A 22,320-nucleotide genomic window follows, 5' to 3' on the forward strand; every position below is an offset into this window, starting at 1 on the left:
TACAGATATTAGTCGAGAAAAAAGAAAATTTTACATCTTTCCAATGATAATGTAAGAGACAATGGTTGATAACTGAGTATTTCAGATGTGTTGAAGGGACAAAAAATTGGTGAAAATTCTGAGAGCAATTGTGATATGTACTGTACTTGCTATATAGGTGCAACACAGAAGGACAATGAAAATGAAGTGATGCAGAACCCACTAATGTTGATAATGATAACTAAGACTGGCAGTGAAAGTAACAGTGTCATTTTCTAAAGTTCATGGGAAGGTTTTTATGTTACAGAAAAGCATCTCCTAATGCAGTACAGGGGGTCCCCGGGTTACGAACGGGTTTCGTTCCTGAGGACATTCTAAAGTCGGTTTTGTAAGTAAGTCGGAACACATGCAATACTGTACAGTACTCCCTCTTTATCGACGGATTTTTTATCGACGGTTTCGATTATCGACGGATTATTTAGATGAACTGTCGCAGAACTGTGTCCGATCATGTTGGAAAAAATTGTGGCCTGAAATTGTCCCAACATTCACAGGGTTCCCAACAGCCGAGCCTCAGTTACGCAACATAATAACTATGGCAAATGAAGTTGGAGGTGAAGGGTTCTCTGACTTAACAGCGGCAGAGGTGCAAGAAGAGTTATTGGGAAATGTTGGGGATCCATTTACAAGTGATGAACTAGAACAATTAGTGGAGCTGCAGGATGAAACAGAAGATGAAGTGAGTGATGATGAAAATAAGAACTTAACTTTAGATAATCTTGGTGAAGTAATAAGAATGAGTAAGGCCCTCTCTGCTCGTCTCTATGACATTGATCCCTCCCTTGATAGGTCCCTTAAAGCAAAGAGAGCTATTGAAAATGTTATGTTGCCATATATAGAACTGCAGAGGGAAATGAGAAGCAAGAAAGCACAGACCACCATCACCAACTTCTTCAGTCCCACTATATCATAGCCTAAGTCCTTAAATATGTCTAAAATCACTTAATTTAAAAGAAAATAAGAATTAGAATGAAAAATACAAATGAAACTAAAAAATAGGTCATCGGGGAAATAAAATACTGTAAATTTCAAGTTTAATCCTGTTCGTATCGGCGAGTGTTCATAAGTCGGGGACCCCCTGTACAGTGATTCTTATCCTTTTTGGAGCTGTGCCAATCTCCCCCCGATCCTGAAAGGGTCAAAGAACACAATTTTTCAAGTCCCACTGTCCTAATTGCTTTTATAGATCCAATTAAAAAATAGGGGTCTAGTTGACAAAGTTTCGGTTAACTGGGAGTTGTGTTGATGGGTTGGACTGACCTGGGTTAAACTGACCAACCACCATACAGGTGTTGACCATTATGCAATGGGGTTAGGGACTTCGAAGGGTCATCATAAAGTGATTGATCATATATTGATATTAATAACTTATGGGGAAAATAGGTTCCATTCCTGAGACCCTGAAAAGCCAGAGTAAGCACTCACAGCAGTTATTATTCAAATTGTAATTTAAGGTAGACATACATAATTTATTTATTTATTTCTTCTTACTCTGTTACATGCACACAATTTTTCATACAGAATGTGCAAGAATTTTTTTTTTATTATAAGGTCAAAAACATGAAGGCAATAGGTAAAAATTTCTTAAGTATGTGGGAGTTATCACAGAGTGGGGGAACAGGGAGCGGAGTGCGGGATCTCAGCTGTTCTCCGTCTCGTGCATAGTGACAAGATTCCCAAATGGCAACGCAGTATTTTTTATTTTATTCATTGATGGATCAATATATGATTGATCAGTTTTACAATGTTAAAATACAGTGGTCTCTCGGTTAGTGAACAATTCGTTCCAGAAGGTCGTTCGTTAACCGAAAATTTCGTTAACCGAATCCATTGTTTCAATGGGATACAGTGGTCCCTCGGTTAACGAGCACAATTTGTTCCAGAAGGTTGCTCGTTAACCGAAACCATTGTTTCAATGGGTTTTTGGGTAATTGGTTCCAGCTCACCGAAAATTGCCTAAAATCAACAAAAAAAGGTAGAATGGTACACTTACTTTGAGGTGTGTATGTAGAAGGCTCCTGGATAATGATCATGATGGGAATTAGAATGGGGGTGGAGGAGAAGACAAGGCATTGGGGTGGAAGAGAAGTCACCCCATGGCACCATTTCACCAATAAAATTTTAGTTCTCTTGGTGTAATTCAAGATTATTTTCTTTAAATCAACACTGCATTGCATTATATATTGTCAATATGTAAAATAAATTTCAAATTGACCAATAATTTGCTTGGAACACAGAAAAAAGCATTTAGTTGAAGAGTCTGAAGCAAGATGTTACCTCCACTGAAAAGATACAGAGACAGGCTGTTTGGCGAGCAAAAAACTAGCTTCCTATACTTCAATTATCTTCAATAATTGTTAAAATGACTAAAAAATTTAATATAAAACTTTTAAAATTATTGAATAGTATAAACTTCTTGATATTTATTAAAATAGTAAGGAATTTAAGCCCTAGAACCAATTACTGTATTGGTGGACTAATACTACAGCTGGTGGACCGCCAAATGCAAGCGAAAACATATTGAGGTCGGCTCGTTAATCGAGGGATTGCTCGTTAACCGAAGTTAAGAATCTTATGGAAGGTAAATCATTAACCGAAATCTTGTTAACCAAGGCGCTCGTTAACTGAGGGATCACCGTATTGGGTAATTGATTCCGGCTCACCGAAAAGAACATACAAAGTAAAAAAAAAAAAATGCAATAAAGTACACTTACTTTGAAGTGTGTATGTAGAAGGCTCCTGGTTGATGATGATAATGATGGGAATTAGAAGTGGGGGTGGAGGAGAAGAGAAGGAAGTGGGGATGGAGGAGAAATCACCTTTCAGGGGACCCACGCTTGATGCAGTAATTTCACCAATAAAATTTTAAGTTCACAAGGTGTAATTCAAGATTATTTTCTTTAAATCAACACTGCACTGTGCTATATATTATCAATATGTTAACTAAAGTTCAGAATGACCAATAATTTCAATGAAAAATGCAAAAATATTCAAGACACCGACAAAATAGATGCTCTCTCCACTGTTTTGAAAGCCCAACTGACGCCTTGTGGTCGACGCACGCATCTGATGGGTGCACAACAAACTAGTTCCCTGTACTGTACTGCATATATTATCAATAGGTTAAATAAATGTTAAAATTACTAATAATTTTAATATAAAACATGCAAAAATATTAAAGAGCACAACTTTATTAATATTTACTCCATTGGAAACGAATGTAAACATAGAACTGACTACTGAATTGGCAGACTATCCCATCAGCTCATGCTCACAACAAAACGTGATTTTCGTAAGGATTATTTTAATCAAATTTTTGTTCGTTAACCGAATTGAAGATTCTTATGGAAGGTAATTCGTTAACTGAAATTTTGTTAACTGAGGGACCACTGTATAATGATAATTAGCAGGGCTTTTTATGATAAATACTGGGGGCACTTCACGTTTTCATGGCAAAATTGTATCACTTGAGTATGGCCGTGAAATCGCCATGTGCACCCAAGGGTAAAGAAATAAGGTTACGTTCCCAGCCTCCCTTCACCACTGTAACATGCATCACAATTAAGACAATGTAAACAGATTGTAAATACTTATACATAAGAATCTCAGTTATCCGGGCAACTGGTAGATTTAACTAACCGATGCCAAAATGAAATAATAATCAAAATTAAAATTCCTCCAAAATCAGTTAGAATCAGAACTTGGAATAATGCACACAATGGGGATGAACTGCCATATTTATTGCTAGCACATACTTTATTTACCCAAAAAATTGCTCCTTCCACACTCAAACCATCCTCTGGGCGACACGTCACATTCCAGGCAGTCAACCAGCTGACTAACAGACATGTGGCTGCCGTGCTATCTGTGTGTGTATGCCATGACATCACATCGGAAAGGAGAACAGCCACACAGTTAAAGCCCAGTAACCCACCGCCTCAACACGCATTCGCTTCCCACACATGCACACCGATGCTCTTCATTTTTCCTTTTTTTTAGTTTTATATTATATTTTCTTTACCTCTAAGCCACATTAAAATATTGTAATGGTTTTCCACTACTTTATAGTATCATTACAAGTAACAATGTACAAGGCGGCTAGGCTGGCGAATCAGCAATGTAGTTAGAACCACGGCCTTGGCTATAACTGCCTACACACAGGTTCACTTCTTACACATACACGCCCATGATCTCCATTTATATTATATTTTATTTATTTCTAAGCCACAGTAGAGTATTGTAATTATTTTTTGTCAACTTTTATAGTATCATTTCAAGTAACAATAAAAGCGGCAGCTGGGCTGGCCAGTCGGCAACATACTTATAGCCCACCACCTCCACACACGCTAATATAGAGTGGAACAAGTGTTAAAAGTCTTTTTTTTCTGAGACAAACTTGCAAGGCCAGCCTGTAGCACTTGGCATTGTAGGATTTATTGGGGGATCCTAAGAGTGAGTTTCAACTAACCGAAAAACCTCTTTATCGGGCACCTCTCAATCCTTGTAGGTGCCAGATAACTGGGATTCTACTGTGCCTGTATAATCTGCACTGTAAATATATATAAATATAAACTAAAATAATTTTTTTTTAACACTTAGTATGATCTATTGTACTCACTGATGGCCAAAGGTGAAGTGAGAGAGCAGTGGGAGGGAGGGTGGTGGGAATCACTGTGACCCAGAGGGTCCTCCCACTGCCTGGGGGCTATCTTGTGCTTCTTCTCCTACTGTCTGTTTTCCTCCTTTCCAAAAAAAAAAAAAAAATGCATCCAGTGTTAATTGCCTGGTTTACTTCTCTCTGTACAGTTCGTAGTAGCACCAAGATTCTCCACGAGATTCTGGTGCACTTTTAGAGTTATGTTCTCTATTAGGGTCATCTTCAGCCAGCATATCCAGTCCCTCTTCTATACAAATGAATGCTACAGACATGCATTTCAATGTCAAACAAAGACTTGGCCTTACGTTGCATAATCATAAAACTCACAGGGGCATTGCTTTGATTTTGGTCTTCGGTCCACATTAAGGGCATCTTTTCCATTTTCTCCATCACTCCACTATGAATGCGACTTGTCTTAGTAGCACTCAAAGATGAAGCACTTGTGACACTGGTCTTAACTTTGTCAGCATTAACACAAATAGTATGCATCATGGTAGCAGGTATTCTCAATGTTACCCCTATATCAACAGCATGCTCACTGGCTTCAAAGCAACATAAAAGATCCATCTTCACTGCCAGACTGATGCTTTTCCATTGCTTCTTGCAAATAGCACTACAGTACTAGCAAAATCACTTGCCGGTCGTTTAGAAGCCATTTCAATGGACAATGTAGAGCAACAACATAAACAAGGTGAACACGAGGTACACAACACAAGACGCACCGACACTTGGCAGATGCGTAAGTGAGACATTTTATAGCATCACTAGGCTGGTGAGGGAAAGAGTTACGTGGAAAAAAGTAGCACCATCTGACCGACAATATAATGACAATTTTACACAATGTTGTGTGGAGCCTTGATATAGAAACAGTGCCAACGTAATAATGAAACAATATTAACTGGGACAATGTTCGGTGAGGATTTACTGTAATGTCACCCCGTTTGGTCCCATGATATGCTAGAGGCTGTCAGTTGATTAAAAATGTCAAAAGGAGGACCACCATGCTGGTGCCTACACTATGGAATCTCAGTTACCCAGAGAGATTAGAACGCCCGAAGTTGTCTAGCTTTTACTATAGGCGGTCAAGGGGTAACTTAACTGAAGTTTATAAATATCTCGGAGGGCAATACTCAGTCGAGTGTCCATACCTGGAGCTGGCAGTTGCCCGTCCCACTGGGGGGCCATAGCTTAATGCTGAAAAAGCCACAAGTTCAGAAAATTGTCAGGGCAAACTTTTTTGGAATGAGAATTGCAAACTCTTGGAACAATCTGCCAGAGAGTATTGTGACAACTCTTGAGTGTAAGCTCATTCAAGACGAGACTTGACCAACACTGCTGCAGGTGCAGATACATTCTGGAGCCTGGACATGCCCAGTACTTGCCAACAATGTGTAACAGACATGTGAACAACTGCCCAAGCGGGTAACGGGCCGATCAGCGGTGAAGAAGTAAAAAGTAAAGTAAAAGTAAATTTTTTCCAGCAACATTATTCAACCTTCACACTCTTAAGATGTGAAGTTTTGAACAAAATGTTTCAAGAAGAAGAAACTGCATCCAGAATATGAGTACAGTTAAGTACATACACCTAAGGCTTGTCAAAATAATATGGTTACCATATTTCCTAACCTTCAGTCTAACTTACATACAAACACATACTGTATATGCAGATAAATTAATGCCATACCCTGGGAAAATAAAAAAAAGGCACATCTCTATTGCAAAAAATAAAAAAATATATTAAGTCTTACTTGGATCCCATCTGTCAGCCAGTGTGCATGAAATTGTGGACACCAACTTGAAGCAAGATATACTTTGCTAAAGACCTCTAAGCAAAATGAGACAAGTCCCTCCCCGGAACTGACCACCACAGAATTATTGCCGGGCAGAAGCCATGCAGGAGCACTTTCACAGTTTCTAGTGTTGTAGTTAAAAAATAAAGCTTCAGTACTGTACTTATACTACATTTTAAAGCAGCCTTTTCAAGGAACACAACTCTGGCATTTGTAAGGGTAACCTGTATATTTTCTTTATGTTCATGTTGAACAAAAGTATTAATACATTAGATTACGTATTAGTTTTGCTCTATACGTATGGATTAAAAATATTAACAAGTACAGTAATAATGTACAGTATTTACTCTGTGGTCATTGAAGACAGTCAGGTTACTAGGTCGTGTGCTGTATTTTAATGTTACTGTAATATGGTACAGTACTGTATATACAAAATACAACTTTACTATGTACAGTACTATACAGTAAACCTCCATACGTACAAGTACGTTATTGTACTTTATTTAGTGAAACTGAATTTATAAAACAAAAGGTATGATTTTCAGCTCCTTGAGTGGCATAGTTGTATTAGGCTGAATAAAATGAGATAAGGAGAGAGATTGGCAGTCCGGTACAAAAAAAATTTAAGTGGTCGAAAGTTAACTGTGTACATGCAAATCCAGCTCTTGAGAAGCTGGTATAAATGAAGGTAAACTATAGTATATTAGCAAGGTTCACCTTTTCAATTTGTTTTTTATTTGGGGTTATATCAAGAATACCAATTTGTACTGTGCACCCACAACACTAAACATTATCAAATTACTCCACTATAAATTTTGTCTAAAGTAATGTCACTCTAATTCAATCTAGTATGCCACAGTGCTATAGGGCTCCTTCTAAATGGATATTTGCTACTGAAACTGTTAGTTCGGTTTTTGGGAACTACAGTGGGTCCCTTGGTTAACGAACACAATTCGTTCCAGAAGGTCGTTCATTAACCGAATCCATTGTTTCAATGAGATATTGGGTAATTGGTTCCAGCTCACCGAAAAGTACATACAAAGTAAAAAAAAAATGCAGTAAAGTACTTACTTTGAGGTGTGCATGTAGAAGGCTCCTGGTTGTTGATGATGATGATGGGAATTAGAAGTGGGGGTGGAGGAGAAGGGAGAAGAGAAGGAAGTGGGGATGGAAGAGAAATCACCCCATACTTGATGCTGTGTAATTTAGGATTATTTTCTTTAAATCAACACTGCACTGCACTATATATTGTCAATATGTTAAATAAAATTCAGAATGACCAATAATTGTACTATAAAAACGTAAAAATACTCTGTGGTCAAGAGACCCACAAGCAAGATGTTTCCTCCACTGAAGTGGCTGATGGGCGCACCAAAAACTAGTTTCCTGTACTGCAATTATGTTAAATAAGTGTTAAAACGACTAATAATTTTAATATAAAACTTGGAAAAATATTGAATAACACAACCTTCTTGATATTTACTGCAATGGAAACGAATATAAGCCCTAGAACCGATTACTGTATTTGCGGGCTAATCTCCCAGCTGGTGAGCAAGCCAAAACATGTTGACATGTATTCGTAGGAATTTCGTTAACCGAATTTTTGTTCATTAACTGAATTGAAGATTCTTATGGAAGGTAATTCGTTAACCGAAATTTTTTTTAACCGAGGGACCACTGTATATCATGATTTTGTAATGGTAGACATAAACCAACAACATACCTGTGGATACTTCTGAGCATAGGCTTGATTAAGCTTGTGAAGACTCTTTATGAGTGAAGCTAAAACATGAGGTGCTATAGTGAAGGGAGTCATTTCCGTTGTTTGCTTCACCATGGCTGAAATGTATAGCAGTTAAAATTAATTCCTTGTTATTCTAAGTACCAGATTTCATCATAATAAAAAAATCAACTCAATAGGCTTTAAAGTGTACAGTGCTATGGATTAGATTTGTCAAAATATTACCTCTAACTTTACAGAAAGGTTTTATTACAGTTAATTTACCAATGAACAGTATTCACTTGTCAAAAGCCAATTTGTTGCATCTAAACACAACAGTATCAGGATAATTTTCCTCAATTATTTTAATATCTTTGAAAGATTTAAACTCTAGTTAACAACACCTTACAGAAATGTTCGTGAGGATTACTGAGTAAATCTGAATGTTAGTTACCTTTTGTTTGTGTTTTATGCAGTATGTAAATACTGTACAGTAGAATGTAATGTAAAAATTTTCATGTAAATAAGGTAATGAAAAACATAAAGGATGCACAGAGCAACATGAGACAAAATATAAGAAAAGTAGTATTTGCAAAGTTATCCAGTACACCTTGAGAAATACTAGAGCAAACTCTCTCTGTGGATGTTTGGTCAGTCAAGTATTTTGTGTTTCATGACCAATGCAAGCCTCTTCCTATTTATGTACAATGTACTGTTCCTTGTTTTCTACCAATGATTCAATCACATTTTCTTCCATATTTAAGTTTCCTTGCATGATTTCACTCTGACATCTCATCAGAATACAGGTCAAACCTCTATAATCCTGAACCTGACCACTAACGTACAGTATCATAGAAATTTCTGAACCACAGCAGGTCAGCTAAAGTCAAGTGAAAAAATTCCTCCTATACTGATACGATACATGATACATGATATACACATGTAAGAACAGTACATTATATGTTAATACAAAGGAAAACGGGTACAATATAGCTACAGTATAAACTGAAAATGCATTAATGGAAAACAATAAGACCTTTTCCCGAGAAACGATTAACAGTAATGTACAAACTAGAGTACAGGTGTCCCTTTGCTATATGAATGATCACTACAGGTACAGTGATTTCTGCTATAACGCGTGTTTTGATAACGCGAATTTGCTCTAACGCGATTTATGAATAAGGAACGATATTTGTATAACGCGAACGCTTGTTTGCTATAACGCGACTTTTGCTTACTATTTCTCCAATTTTGTGGTACAGTATTAACTGTGAATATAGTAAAGAAGAATATCAACAAGAAGCGTTCTGGTGATAGAATTCCCGGTGATGATCGTAAAAGAAAGGATATAACACTTGAAGAGAAGCTCGATTTTATCAACCTCAAAATCACCCTTCTCCCCCATCAAGTAAAGTGTTACATTTACTGTATGATTTCATTATTAGATATGAATGTAACATTTATTTAGACTGTGCTATCCTTTGTGTTAGGCTAACTACTAAATTTTTTCGATTTCGAGTAATCTGCACCTAACCCTATTTTCTCCATAAGCCCTGTTATTTCTATTACGCGATTTTCTATAACACGATATTTTACAAGAACACAATTATCGCGTTATAGCAGAACTACCTGTAAATGAAAATTCTATTTTTACTAAGTATCTAAAAACGATTTTTGCTTATATGAAAAATGGTCCAATCAAAAACTCAAATTGCATGTGCAGTATAACACATCAACCCCCTCCCTCTCACATCCCCCTCAGCCCATGTTGTCTTGCACCATTTGCTTAGTGTGTATTCGTGCCATCGTTTTGTGAATCGGTACGCAATGGAATCCAAACGTGCTGATTCCTTGGCTACCCCCACCATTGCCAAGAGACCGCATAAGCCTGTGATAATTGAAAACAAGTTTGAAATAATCAAGTATACGATGAAAGCATGATGGCCCAAGCAAGATAAGGAGAGACTACCTCACATAAGGTAATGTACCAATTGTATACACACTGTACAGTATTCTTGGTAATTCAGATCATTATTATTCGGATTTTGGCTTAAATCATAAGTAAAAAAAAAAGAAAAGAAAAAGGCATTAAACTATTTAAATTCGGAATGAATGTGAAATAATCGAATGGTTCCGAAGTCGTTTATTATTATAGGAATATATTATGAATTAATTTGAATGAATTATAGAAATGTAATATGAATTATATTAAAGATATGCAATAATATAATGGTTGCCCCTCTTGTAACGAGGATGGCCGGCCCTACGGCCACCTAGGCGTCACCAACACAACAACCACACCCTGTGTGAACGAGCTGCATGACCCAGTGTCAAGGAATAGTCCGAGAAGACAGGACAACTTGCCAACTGCACTGGCTAACCATTATCCCGGAACACGATCCGCAAATCAATTAACATCCAGGTTCCCAATTACTGCTGGGTAGACAGATGCTGTACAAAACTACATTTGGGTGAGTAGCCAGGGAGAGGAGGTAGTGGGTGGCATAGGAGGAGGGAGGAGAGGAAAGCTGACCTCCCGCGATCCATTTATAACGACAGAATGCAGTTTCACCTTAATTTCCATATTATTTACCGCATTTTACGGCATATAAGATGTACAGCCATAGAAGACCCACCCCTCATTTTAGCAGGGAGTATTTAGGAAAAACTTTTGTGTGGATTTTCTTCCTGTTGCCATACTTTTCTTAAAATAATATATACAGTTCCAGCAAATGCGAGCAATAGATAAAAAATAATACCAATAAAATATCTTACAACAAAAAATACTGTATTGCCAAACCAGTAAATAAAAGCCAAATGAAAGTTTAACAGTTGCCATTTGCATGTACTTCCTGGTTCACCATAGTAATGGAGATGCCACCTCCACCGATTCCCTCGCAATGCCCCCCCCCCCCTTTTATGTGTTTGCCCTTAGGACAATTATTTCTTTTCTTTTTCTCACAATATGTATGTATGATGGTGTGTGCATGTAGCTAAGTAAAAATGAATGAAGAAAGTTATGTATATCTACCCAAAAATACAAGCTGAAAAACCATAACACATCATAGCTTGGCCCAGTAGCCTGGTGATTACAGTGATGATTCTAACCTGGCTACAACGTCGCAAGCAATGTTAACAGACGGAATGTGAAAAGAAAGTTACAGGGTACAGGTATATGTAAATCTTCATTTGTATTAGGTATTTGTATATTTAAAAATAAATGTTGCAGATATGGAATTAATAAATTGTAATGCTTGTAAGAGTTCAGAAATGGTTAATGCTTAGCTACTTCTGAAGAGGTGGGTGTCTGCCATATGGATGTTAATCGTCTCAGGTTATCATCATTAGTACAGTAGTTATAAATTAAGCTTTTATATTTACAATAATTATTTTTAATTAATTAAAAATAATAATAATAATGTGTTTAAGTAAGCAATAGCATATTTTTAATTCTGGAGTTGGTTTAGGTAGTATTTAGCCTACTGGAGACAGTAACCGGGGGATTCAATAGGTTATGAGAGACCTCAACTTCACATATAGGATGCATGTTGATTTTTTTAGCCTTTTTTCAGATAAAAAAGTGCATCTTATATGCCGTAAAATACTGTAGGTATACTGTATGTGGTGCGGGGTAAATAAAACATTATTGAAAAATAATTAATTTTCACCCAAAAATCGCACACTGAATCTCAGATGAGCTATTGTGCTGCAATATATTCCCAATCTCGTTTACAAAGCGGTAACAGCTGATCAGTCCCGCTCTCCCTAACAATGTTGCCAGCACTCGCCATCTCTCAAGCACCGTTGTTGTTGCTGCTCAAGAGGGTTGGTGCTTACCACAGGATCTGTCTTTGAGCACTTTGTACAGTAAATAATATTGCAGCATATTTATGAGAACTTAATAAATATTATTGTACTGAATAATATGTCTCCATATTCCCTGTTTTTTTTTACTGATCAGTCGTTTAAGTGCAAAAGTAGCCAAATTAAGCCATCATGTATCAATTAATTTTAAAACAAATTAGAAATTAAAATGTTATCAGACAATGGTTTAGTAGTGATGTTAATGTGTATGCTGTGTAAGTGCCTTGTCATGTCACCTCACTTTGCAGTGTTATACAGGGGCATTTATTTATTACTGTTTTATTTACTTTATTATTACTGAAGTATGTACATTTAAAAAAAAAATTATGTTTGCACAGTAATTATAAATACATTATGTTATGTGGCAGCCAGGGAAAGGTACCAAAACTGAACATAAGAATTCAGAAATTGTCGAATACTGTACTGCACGTCAAAATATTCCGAACTTGGTTAATTCTGATTTTTCGGAAATTCGAGTGACCCAGTGCCCCTTTTTTGTAGCATTAATGAGGGTATAGTGTATGTATTTTATTTAGTTTACCAATTTTTAGGTACATGTATACAGTATTGTAGTTTTTTGTTGTTCGTTTACAAAGTACAATACAGAGTAGTTGTTTTAGGTATAATGTTGTGATTTTTTGTTGTTTGTGAACTGATTTCCTTTTTTTCAGGTACAGTACTGTACAGAATATTTTTTTTTTTGGTGGGGGGGAGGTGGGAACTGAATCCTATTTTTTCCATTTACTGTATTTTGTTATTTGCTATCCAAAAATTTGATAATCAAAGGATTTTTAAGGAACATAACCTATTCAGATAAAGAGATATACCTGTACAGTACAGTACTGCAGGGGCAGATCCAGGGGTGTCCTCAGGGTCCGAACCCACCCCTTTCCATCAGAAAATTCCAATACTTTTTCTCTAATGTAATACAATTGAGTCTGGATTTATGCGTTTTTTGTTTACGCGTTTTGTCATTTACGCGGTGCCTTGCCAGAATTGAAATGCTTTAATTACGCGGTAAATTTGGTCATTTACGTGGAGAGCAGCTGGCGGTCCAGCCGCGTGCCATTTTGGATTCAAACCTCCCGCCATCTCTCACCATGCCTTACCACAAGCGGGGGGGAAGCGGCGCGGGGAGGGGTACGCTGTTGCGTTATCGGTGACGTTATATGACGTATCGGACTGTGATTGGGCCACGCATCCTTACCTCCCTCCCCCGCTAGCTGTGATTGGTTTAATGTAATATGACGTGCCCTGCCACGGGAGAGAAGAAGTCGCTGACCTAGCAGGGCCTGTCTCATTGTTCTCAGTCCGCGTATACAGTTCTCTCTCGTGCCCGCTATTCCCCTCACAACTCACAATGGCTGCTGCGGGACCCCCACCACCAGAGAAAAACACTGAATTACCTGAACCAAGCCATGATAATGTGAAGGAAATCATCGAGTTGGGGGAGAAACTTAAGCTCATCCTTGGCAACGATCCAGACAAGCATATAACCATCTGACGAAATTTATGGAGCCGTATATCCATCTATCTCGACAACATCAATGCTAGTCGTCAACGTAGTATTGAGGACTTCCTCGCCCGCAACCCACCACAACCACAGCCAGCCCAAGTCAGTGATAGTGATATTGACAGTGAGGATATGGACTTTGAGGGGTTTGTCTGGGAGGCCCTGCAAACCTCTGCGAGTAGTGAAAGTGATTCACCGGAGGGCAACTAATCTGCCCTCTGCCTCGGAACCAGTCGCCATCCACATGTGCCGACCCAGCTTTTCTACTAATGTAAGTGTTAAAAAACCTAATATTATTGATATTTCTCTTAATTATTAATTATGTGTGCATACCATCATAAAATTAAGATGTTATTTTTACTACAACGTAAGTTTTGTGTCGGAAAAAGTGGAGTTTGGGGGTCGGCCCAGTCTCTATCTCAATTAATCCCATATGTTCTGTTATTTCATTTACGCGTTTCTCGTTTTACGCAGGCCTCCACGGGTTCAATTGACCTCGTAAATGCAGACTATACTGTATACCTGTAGGACATAACACTAATTCTTATCTATTTTTCTCATATTCATTCATGATATGTACATCATCCCTGAACTCTTCACTTGCTGACCATACAATGTCTTCAAGTGCTACATTACTAACATCTAAGAGTAATACACTTCACTGGGAATTTTTCATGTTATTTTTACTATCACTGAGGTGAAACTTTCACCATTTACCTGTATTAAATACAGTAAACAAATGGAAAAAAATATGACACTTCCTTTAGATTAGTGCAAATAAGCATGACTAGAAAGTTTGACAGCATGTAGGAGGGTCAGTCAATAAGTAACGAGACTTTTTGATGTAGATGGCAAAGGGGTGAGGCAAACGCAGCGATAACGTTACGACATATTTAGACATGCATAAGTTACATCTTCATCTGTTTGTTTAGTCTGTTCATTCTATTAGTCTCGAGTAAGTGTTGCATTAATGATGAGCGCTCCACTCAAATTTTGTACTTTAGAAGAACAACAATATGTTATTCATTTTTTAAATTTGGAAGGGGTAAAATCAGGCGAAATTCATCGCAGAATATCACTTCAATACGGAAGCAATTTCATCAGTCAAACAAACATTTACAAGTGGGTTGAACAATTTAAGAATGGTCGAACAAGCATTGTGCATGAAGATCGTGCAGGACGACTTCTCGAAGTTTCGCCACCCTCTTAATACCAGAACATTGAGTAGAAATTTTTGGGAATCTAATGCATCACAATTGAACAAATTGTAGCAGAATTGAATGCCAGTGTTGGTACAGTACACAACATTGTACACAACGTGAAGAAAATTCTGAAACTAGTTACGGAGTCAGCCTAAAGAATTATTTACCACAAAGATGAGACAAGTGGATAGCTGTAGAGGGAGATTATGTGGAAAATTAGGTATGTGAACATAAATAATATATCATTACTAATGCAGTTATATTCATTTGTCTCGTTACTTGATGAATGACCCTTGTAAATACAAAATTACAAAACAGGGTCTGAAAGAGGAAGAAAGATGAGGAGGGAGAAGAATTAAAAAAAAAAAGCTTCTGCCAAGATAATTGTAAATTTTGTGCTGGGAGTTTGACCTTCAAATAATTGGGTCATTGCAAAGCAAAACTTTTGCTCAGGGCCTGTAAAACAAAATAAATAATATATAGAAGCTAGGGAAATATAAAAATTTCATTATATGTGAAGCACAGTGAATAGTGTAAAAATGTGAGGCTAGCCACCATATGGAAAAGTAATACAAATACTGTACAATAGGACTAAACAAAAGAATTTTTAATGGCAAAAAATAATCTTCCAACTTCTCCCACAGTTGTGCTTCAATGAACGATTCAGACCAATAAAAAAATATGCAAAAAATCTCAAATAAATATTCCAAGTTCTTTCTTACCCATTAATTTTTCAATAACCGGATCTATGACATCTGTACAAAATAAAGTCTGCAATTCTGTTCGTAGATTTGATGATAATTTTGTCGATACATACACCTTATTCTGAAAAGTAAAACATGAAAACTTTTTTTCAGTAAAATTTTACCAACCAATTTTTAAAGCACAGTGAGTAATGACAAAAGTAATGAATATTGCATAATAACCCTCTATGTTAGTTCAGCCTTACAAATAAATAAAAATAAATGTGAAAGACAGTCTTATCTGATATTTATTCATTGCTAAACATGAATTATGAGCAGTGCTCTGTGTCTTACACATAGCTTTCCTAACACTGCTTTACTTACCTCACATAATGTACTTTGGCTAAATCTTGGAGACTTCATTCAAAATTCATTAAGAACTTGATGATTATATTGAACTTTCTATCCATATTAATTGTAAAACAACTGAAACCAAAGAAGAGTGGCCCAGGCAGAATCTTTCACATACACCACAACAGTAGCAAATTTCAACTTACTGTTTCATATACACACTGTACTGTATCATCATTTATTGTCCATTACACAATCATATTTCCTCTATTCATCTCTTTACGTCTCCTATTTACCGCATTCGATTTTCAGTCATTTTCTAATGAAGTCCCTGTGCTGTACAGTATATCACTTAAACACTTTATCTTTTAATTGAACAAGAACTCTGCACATTTCAACATTTCTAAGTAAACGTTCCTATTTTACTCACATTTTTTACAGCGTGCTGAACTGCATAATTTTTTTCCATTAATTCCTTTATCATACAAAATAGACAATACTGTACAGACATCCTACTGGTAATTAAACAACATCAGAATGGGAGTTATAAAAAGCAAAATTCTAATAACATGCCTTTTTCATGCTTCTGATCGTTCGGAGTCCGTGGCGATGCACTCTCACTGCTCGAGTCTTATTTGTCAAAGCAATATCAATGTGTGATGGTTGGTGGAACCATTTCATACCTGGTCGCTTTGCAGTTTGGAGTCCTACAGGCCACAGAGATCAGTTTTGTTTTGAGACCACTTCTGTTTACAGTCTATACCAGTAGTTTTGCATCACTGATGGATGTTCATGGTGTTGCCTACCATTTCTAGGCTAATAGTACACAGCTTTATGTACAAATGATAAATGCTGAGGATTTTGAGGAGATAATGAAATCCTTGATGTCTGATATTAAGATATGGAAGGCTAGAAGAAAACTTTAAGCTGGATGATTATTGTCATCTGAGGATATAGGAGGGGTGACAGCACAGATTATTTTGGCTCTTTAAACTTTTGTGAAGTACAACTCAGTCCTGTTGATTCTGTTCGTAATTTTCGTAATCTTGGATTGTACTTCAATTATACCTGAATTTTAAAGAGCATATAGATTCAGTGGTTAAGAGTTGCAACTTTCATATTCGAAATCTATACTGTATGTTGTGACAGTTTTTGGATAGACAGTGTCTTGTGACACTATTACATTCATATATTTTGACTTTGTAACTATTTATGAGTCTGCCTAACTAATTATCCACTGAAGAAAGCATAGACAGTGTTGAACAGGGTTACCAGGGGGCTTATTTTTGCTCTCCCACCAAACACTCCCACTACCCCATTCTTGATTGAATTGTACTGGCTTCCAATTAAAGCTAGATAGAGTTCAAACTCTGCCTAATGATCTATGACACTTATGTTTGATGACCCTAAGTACTTGTCAACCTATTAAATCCTCTGACCACACATTCCAAAATGATTTTGCATAGTAGAGATGATCCCTCACGCCTTGAGGAGCCTAGAGCAGTATGGGAATGTTCTTTTCCTGTACAGCACTCAGATTGTACATTCGGTTGCCTGCATCCATGAAGCAGTTGACTTTTGTGAAGGCCTTTAAGAAACAAAGACCTTTCTTTTTTTGAAAGCTTATGATCCTCAACAGGGTACAATGATGGAGAATTACAGGAAGTGTTACAAATTAAGGATATACGAACTGTCACTTTTGTAATCTTTTCATTTTAATATTTTTTTTTTATTCTCAGATCCTCCACTTTGTAGTATTTTGAGTGCAAGTGAATTCTTTAGAAGAACTGGAACTTTTGAGAAACAAAAGACCAGCTACTATTATTATTACATATCATTCAAATAGAGATTTTTATCATGGGTTCAAACCCCTACCAAGCCTAAGGTTTGTAAAGTACATAGAGGAACCTACAGTGCCATTTCTTTGTCATAAGGTCACTGTTCTCTGATGAAAGAGGTATTAGTGAAAAGCTATGCAACTTACCAGGCAAGTAATGGATTAGATAAGAAAATTTTTATGAAATAAATTTAAGAACTAAATGTAATTATCTTTTATGTGCCCAACAAGGGATAAGTCATGAATTTTTTTTTATGGCTGACACCCCTCATTTAACCAATCATGAGTTATAGCTATGAGCCCTGGGTTGTAATATAAAATTATTATACAGTAGTTTATATTCTGAAGACTTTAAAAAATAAATCAGAATTTTCCATGGAAAACTGTAGAAGCAAATTTCACAAAGTGAGCACCCTAATGTCAGATGGAACAGTTGGAAAAATAGATAAGAAAAACTTTATGCCCCAGCTTAAAGCAGAAGTACATTTATTTATGTATTTATTTTATTTATTTTTTATTTTTTGTAATTACTGTATTACGGCTTTATATCATATTGCACAAACCTTATATATGAGAGTTTCATAAAGTATTATTCCTGTCATACTGAATGTAATTTGACTATTTTTCAAAGCATTTAATACACACTTCTATACTTAGTGTGAAATCAATAACCTGTATCCTATTTTGCATTATTCCACATGATTTTGTATACTGTAAACAAAAGTAAAAATTAATTAAAAATATATCATTAACAACTCTGCTAACAAACTGGTTAGTCTCCATCATCCAAAGAAGCATTACTGTGGGAGAATTAGTGAGGTACGTTTTTCCCATTGGTGGTTCTTTTATTGGCTGAGAATATTTCAGTTATTACAAAAAAGAAAAAGAAAACTCTTTTAAAGAGGGTTGGACAGTAAATGTGTCCCAGCAACCTTATCAGTTTTAAAAATCACTGTAGTACAAGTTCCAGAACCTATGCAAATGACAGGTGATTACACTGTTGTTATCTTAATCCCCACATAGCACAGTGTATCACTGTCCACCACTAAAACTGACAATCAACACTGCTGGATTTCTGACCAGTGTTTTAACTGAGATGGATAGTGGCCTATTCATATAAATCAATTCTGCATGGGCCACACATTTTCTTGTGTTGTAATTAATTTAATGAACAATGAGGTATAAAACTACAAGTGAACCCTCAGTCATCTGGACTTCAGTTCATCCAAACTAGCCAGCTGAAATGGTGACCTCATATTGTTCTTCGGTTGGTGTTTATCTGTCAGGCAGTAAGCAGCTCTGAGTAAGCATTCAAAAACCTCTTTCTTTTTCTAACTATTTAACCCCAATAAAGTTTAAAATGGGTCCCAAATAAATAAATAGTGAAAGAAAAATAAAACTGTTGCAGGGAAGTTGAAATAAGAAAGAAGCTTCAAAGTGGCATTTCTGGAGCAAAGATCATGCAGGATTTTGGCACATTTAAGCAAATGGTGTTGGATATTAACCCTTAGGCCCTGGGTGACGTTCCAGAACGTCCGCCTATTCCCGCCACTTTTTTTTTTATTATTTGTTCTTGATTTATCATAGGGGGGTTACTGCCAACAGCACCCTAACTTGAGGCTTAAGGGTTAAGAAACGCAAAGACTAAATAATGCAGTGTGTTTTATAATTTTATACTAGTTCTGGTAATTGATAACAAATATGACTGGAAGAAGCTGTTAACTTTATTATTTTAGTTATTATTCTCTAGTGCAGTGGTTCCCAAACTGGGGGGCCATGGCCCCCCAGCAAAATTTAGGGGGCCATAAGCTGAGGCTATGTACACATAAAAATCCCAAGCCCCACCACACTAGAACAGCCAGTCAGCAGCTGAGCCAGCCAGAGATATGGATTGGGAGAGGGGGCCATGGATAAGGATCATATATGAAAAGTGGGTAATGATCAGAAAAAGTTTGGGAACCACTGCTCTAGTGTATCTAATACGTATTGGTCACTCACAGGAAAAATATTAAGTAAATTTTGGGTTAAATAAATATACAGTATTATGCTTCGTTTAAACGTGTGAAACATTATCTTCTATATTTTGGGGAGTCTGGACTTTAAGCAACTCTTGACACCCCTCCCCCCCTAATAGTCCAGACAATTGAGGGTTCACTAAAATTTAATGAGCAATATATATATATATATATATATATATATATATATATATATATATATATATATATATATATATATATATATATATATATATATATATATATATATATATATATATATATATATATATATATATATATATAGGGGGGTATATAAATTTCATTAACAATACTGTACTGTACACAAATTCATAAAATCTCCGAGAAATTTCAGATTTACCCGGTACTGTACACTTACCAGATATGTAAATATTGGAATGATGCCATCTAGACTATACATGACACGATGAATAACGCAGTAGTAGTTATCAATTAACTGAAACTCATCCAACTGCTGCAAGAAAACACCATTACAAACATATTAGTAATAAAACTTTCTAAAGATTACCTAGTGCTGTACATAATACAGCACAGGTGCTCATCTACTTACGAACAAGTTACGTTCCTGAGGATTGTTTGTAAGTCCAACTTTACTCTTGTAGATACCAAACATATTGTAAAAAATGAAAAGATTATGGATGTTTAAAACAGCTATACCCTTTAATACAGCCTGAAAACCTGGCTCACTCTTCTCCTCTTATGTAATGTTTGTTCTATCTGGAATTTTCTTCAAAATAATCCAGTCTCATCCACAGTAAACGCCTGTTCTGGTAGGTGACCCCCATCAGTGACGATGTTTGTATCTCGCAAAGTTTGTAAGTTGAACGTTCTTAAGTAGTGGAGCACCTGTACGTAGTAATTTATTAGAACATCCGTAATTATTATATAAACTGAAGTTACATCCTTTGAAGAAATACTGTACAGTTTACACAGGTTGAAATATTTTTAAAGCATTTCACATTCATTACTTTCTTTTTTAAGTATCTTTCAAGTACAGGGCTTGTTCGGTAGATTTCATATATATACATATATAAATATATATATATACAGTATATATATATATATATATATATATATATATATATATATATATATATATATATATATATATATATATATATATATATATATATATATATATATATATATATATATATATTTTGTGTGTGTGTGTGTCTGTGTTTAGGACAGTACTATATATAGTTTACCTGCATCTCCTCAGCAACCTTGACAAAATGCTTGTGTACATGGGACATTAGATCATTATAGAGAGCCTCGGAGTGCTGCTGGCACACACATTTGTATGCTGCAGAGTACATGGGTTCAAATTCAATGACAGGTCCTGTGTGGTGTGGAGGAGGAGGTCCCTGTAACAGTCGGTCAATGGCCGTTTGCAGCTGTGGCCAATAAGTGTTTCTGTAATCTTCATTCGTCATACTAGTCATTGCTGTGAGAATGAAATATCAACAAAAGTTTAGTATTTTAACAAAAGTTTAGTATTATAACAAGTAGACAGAGCCAAGGACAGCCTTAAGGGCCTACAACCCCTGCAATTGCAATGGGCCCAAGACATTGAGGCTCCAAACTATCAATAAATCAATATTTGCCTAAGTTACACTGAGAAAAGTCCAACTAAGCAACTAGTTACTATATACTGTAGCTCTGCATCTGGTTTTGCAGAGAATCAGATGGAGAGATGAAATCCATAAATTTGCTGGGTAGGATGGAACAGGCTAACAACCTATAGGTCAAAGTGAAAGAAGTTGGGAGAGGCTAACATAAGCTGATGGTGATGAAGATGATGATACTGTAACTAAGTCCAATTATTTATTATGTACTAAAGACTGTGAGACTCAAGATTATTAATTTGAAAAAGGAATTCTGTACTAATAATTCATGTACAGAAGTGTTGTACTGGGTAATTATTTTATAATGATTAAATTATCAATATGACAATTGTGATATTTGCATTGTATAAGTTAGGTTCAAATAACGAATTCGCTCACTTCGCGAAAAACTACCACAATGTGTTGTGGTCACAAGATAATCAAAACGCAAAACTTTGCATCGCGGGTTTTTCCCAACAACCTTAACGCTTTCTGGATGATCTCAAAATTCCCCTAACCTATACCAAAATTTTGTTCTCTGGTTAAATTTTTGCGTCCACAGCACACTCTACGCCCTAAACTCATGAGACATAAAGGCAAGCATGAACTTAGCATGCTTCCCTGTTGGGTGCTGTAAACGCTTCTGCGCTTCACCTAACACAAGGATGTAGGGGAGTGCAAAAAAAAAAAAAAATGTGTGTTCTTTTCACTAAGTGGGCGAGGTATTCATTCTTTGCGCCTAACAATACTACCAGGATGTGATACAGATTTTACAAAATATGAAGTGGAACTACCCAAGTGGTCATGAAGAGCAAAAAGCAGCACAAGAGAAAGTTAAAAGAATGGAGATATAGTACAAAGATACAGAAAATACTTGTTGTTTTTCTAGCTAACTACCTGTAGAGTCACAGTATAGAGGCCCCTCATGGCATTTTGCAGGCCCCCTCCAAATGACTAAACCCTTTATTTCTATTTATAATATTTTTTGGTCACTTTTACAACACTATATATTTTTTAAATA

At 36.2% G+C, this 22,320-nt stretch overlaps 1 protein-coding gene across 3 annotated transcripts in view; it reads right to left on the bottom strand.

Annotated features, from left to right (window-relative positions):
• The window catches only part of LOC121866799 (CDK2-associated and cullin domain-containing protein 1-like), a 44,918-nt gene that overhangs the window by 19,844 nt on the left and 2,754 nt on the right, over window positions 1–22,320 (bottom strand). For 2 of the 3 annotated variants that reach the window (XM_042366538.1, XM_042366544.1), the window contains exons 2-5: window positions 20,901–21,139; window positions 20,051–20,146; window positions 15,508–15,610; window positions 8,210–8,325 (exon numbers count right to left, since the gene is read on the bottom strand). In XM_042366538.1, coding sequence (XP_042222472.1) covers window positions 8,210–8,325; window positions 15,508–15,610; window positions 20,051–20,146; window positions 20,901–21,139 — 554 coding nt within the window. Of the gene's footprint in view, window positions 1–4,657; window positions 4,782–8,209; window positions 8,326–15,507; window positions 15,611–20,050; window positions 20,147–20,900; window positions 21,140–22,320 lie in introns of all 3 variants that reach the window. The other variant, XR_006089029.1, reaches the window with a different exon arrangement.

This window comes from Homarus americanus, unplaced genomic scaffold (assembly GCF_018991925.1).
Source record: "Homarus americanus isolate GMGI-L3 unplaced genomic scaffold, GMGI_Hamer_2.0 scaffold32583, whole genome shotgun sequence".
NCBI lineage: Eukaryota > Metazoa > Arthropoda > Malacostraca > Decapoda > Nephropidae > Homarus > Homarus americanus.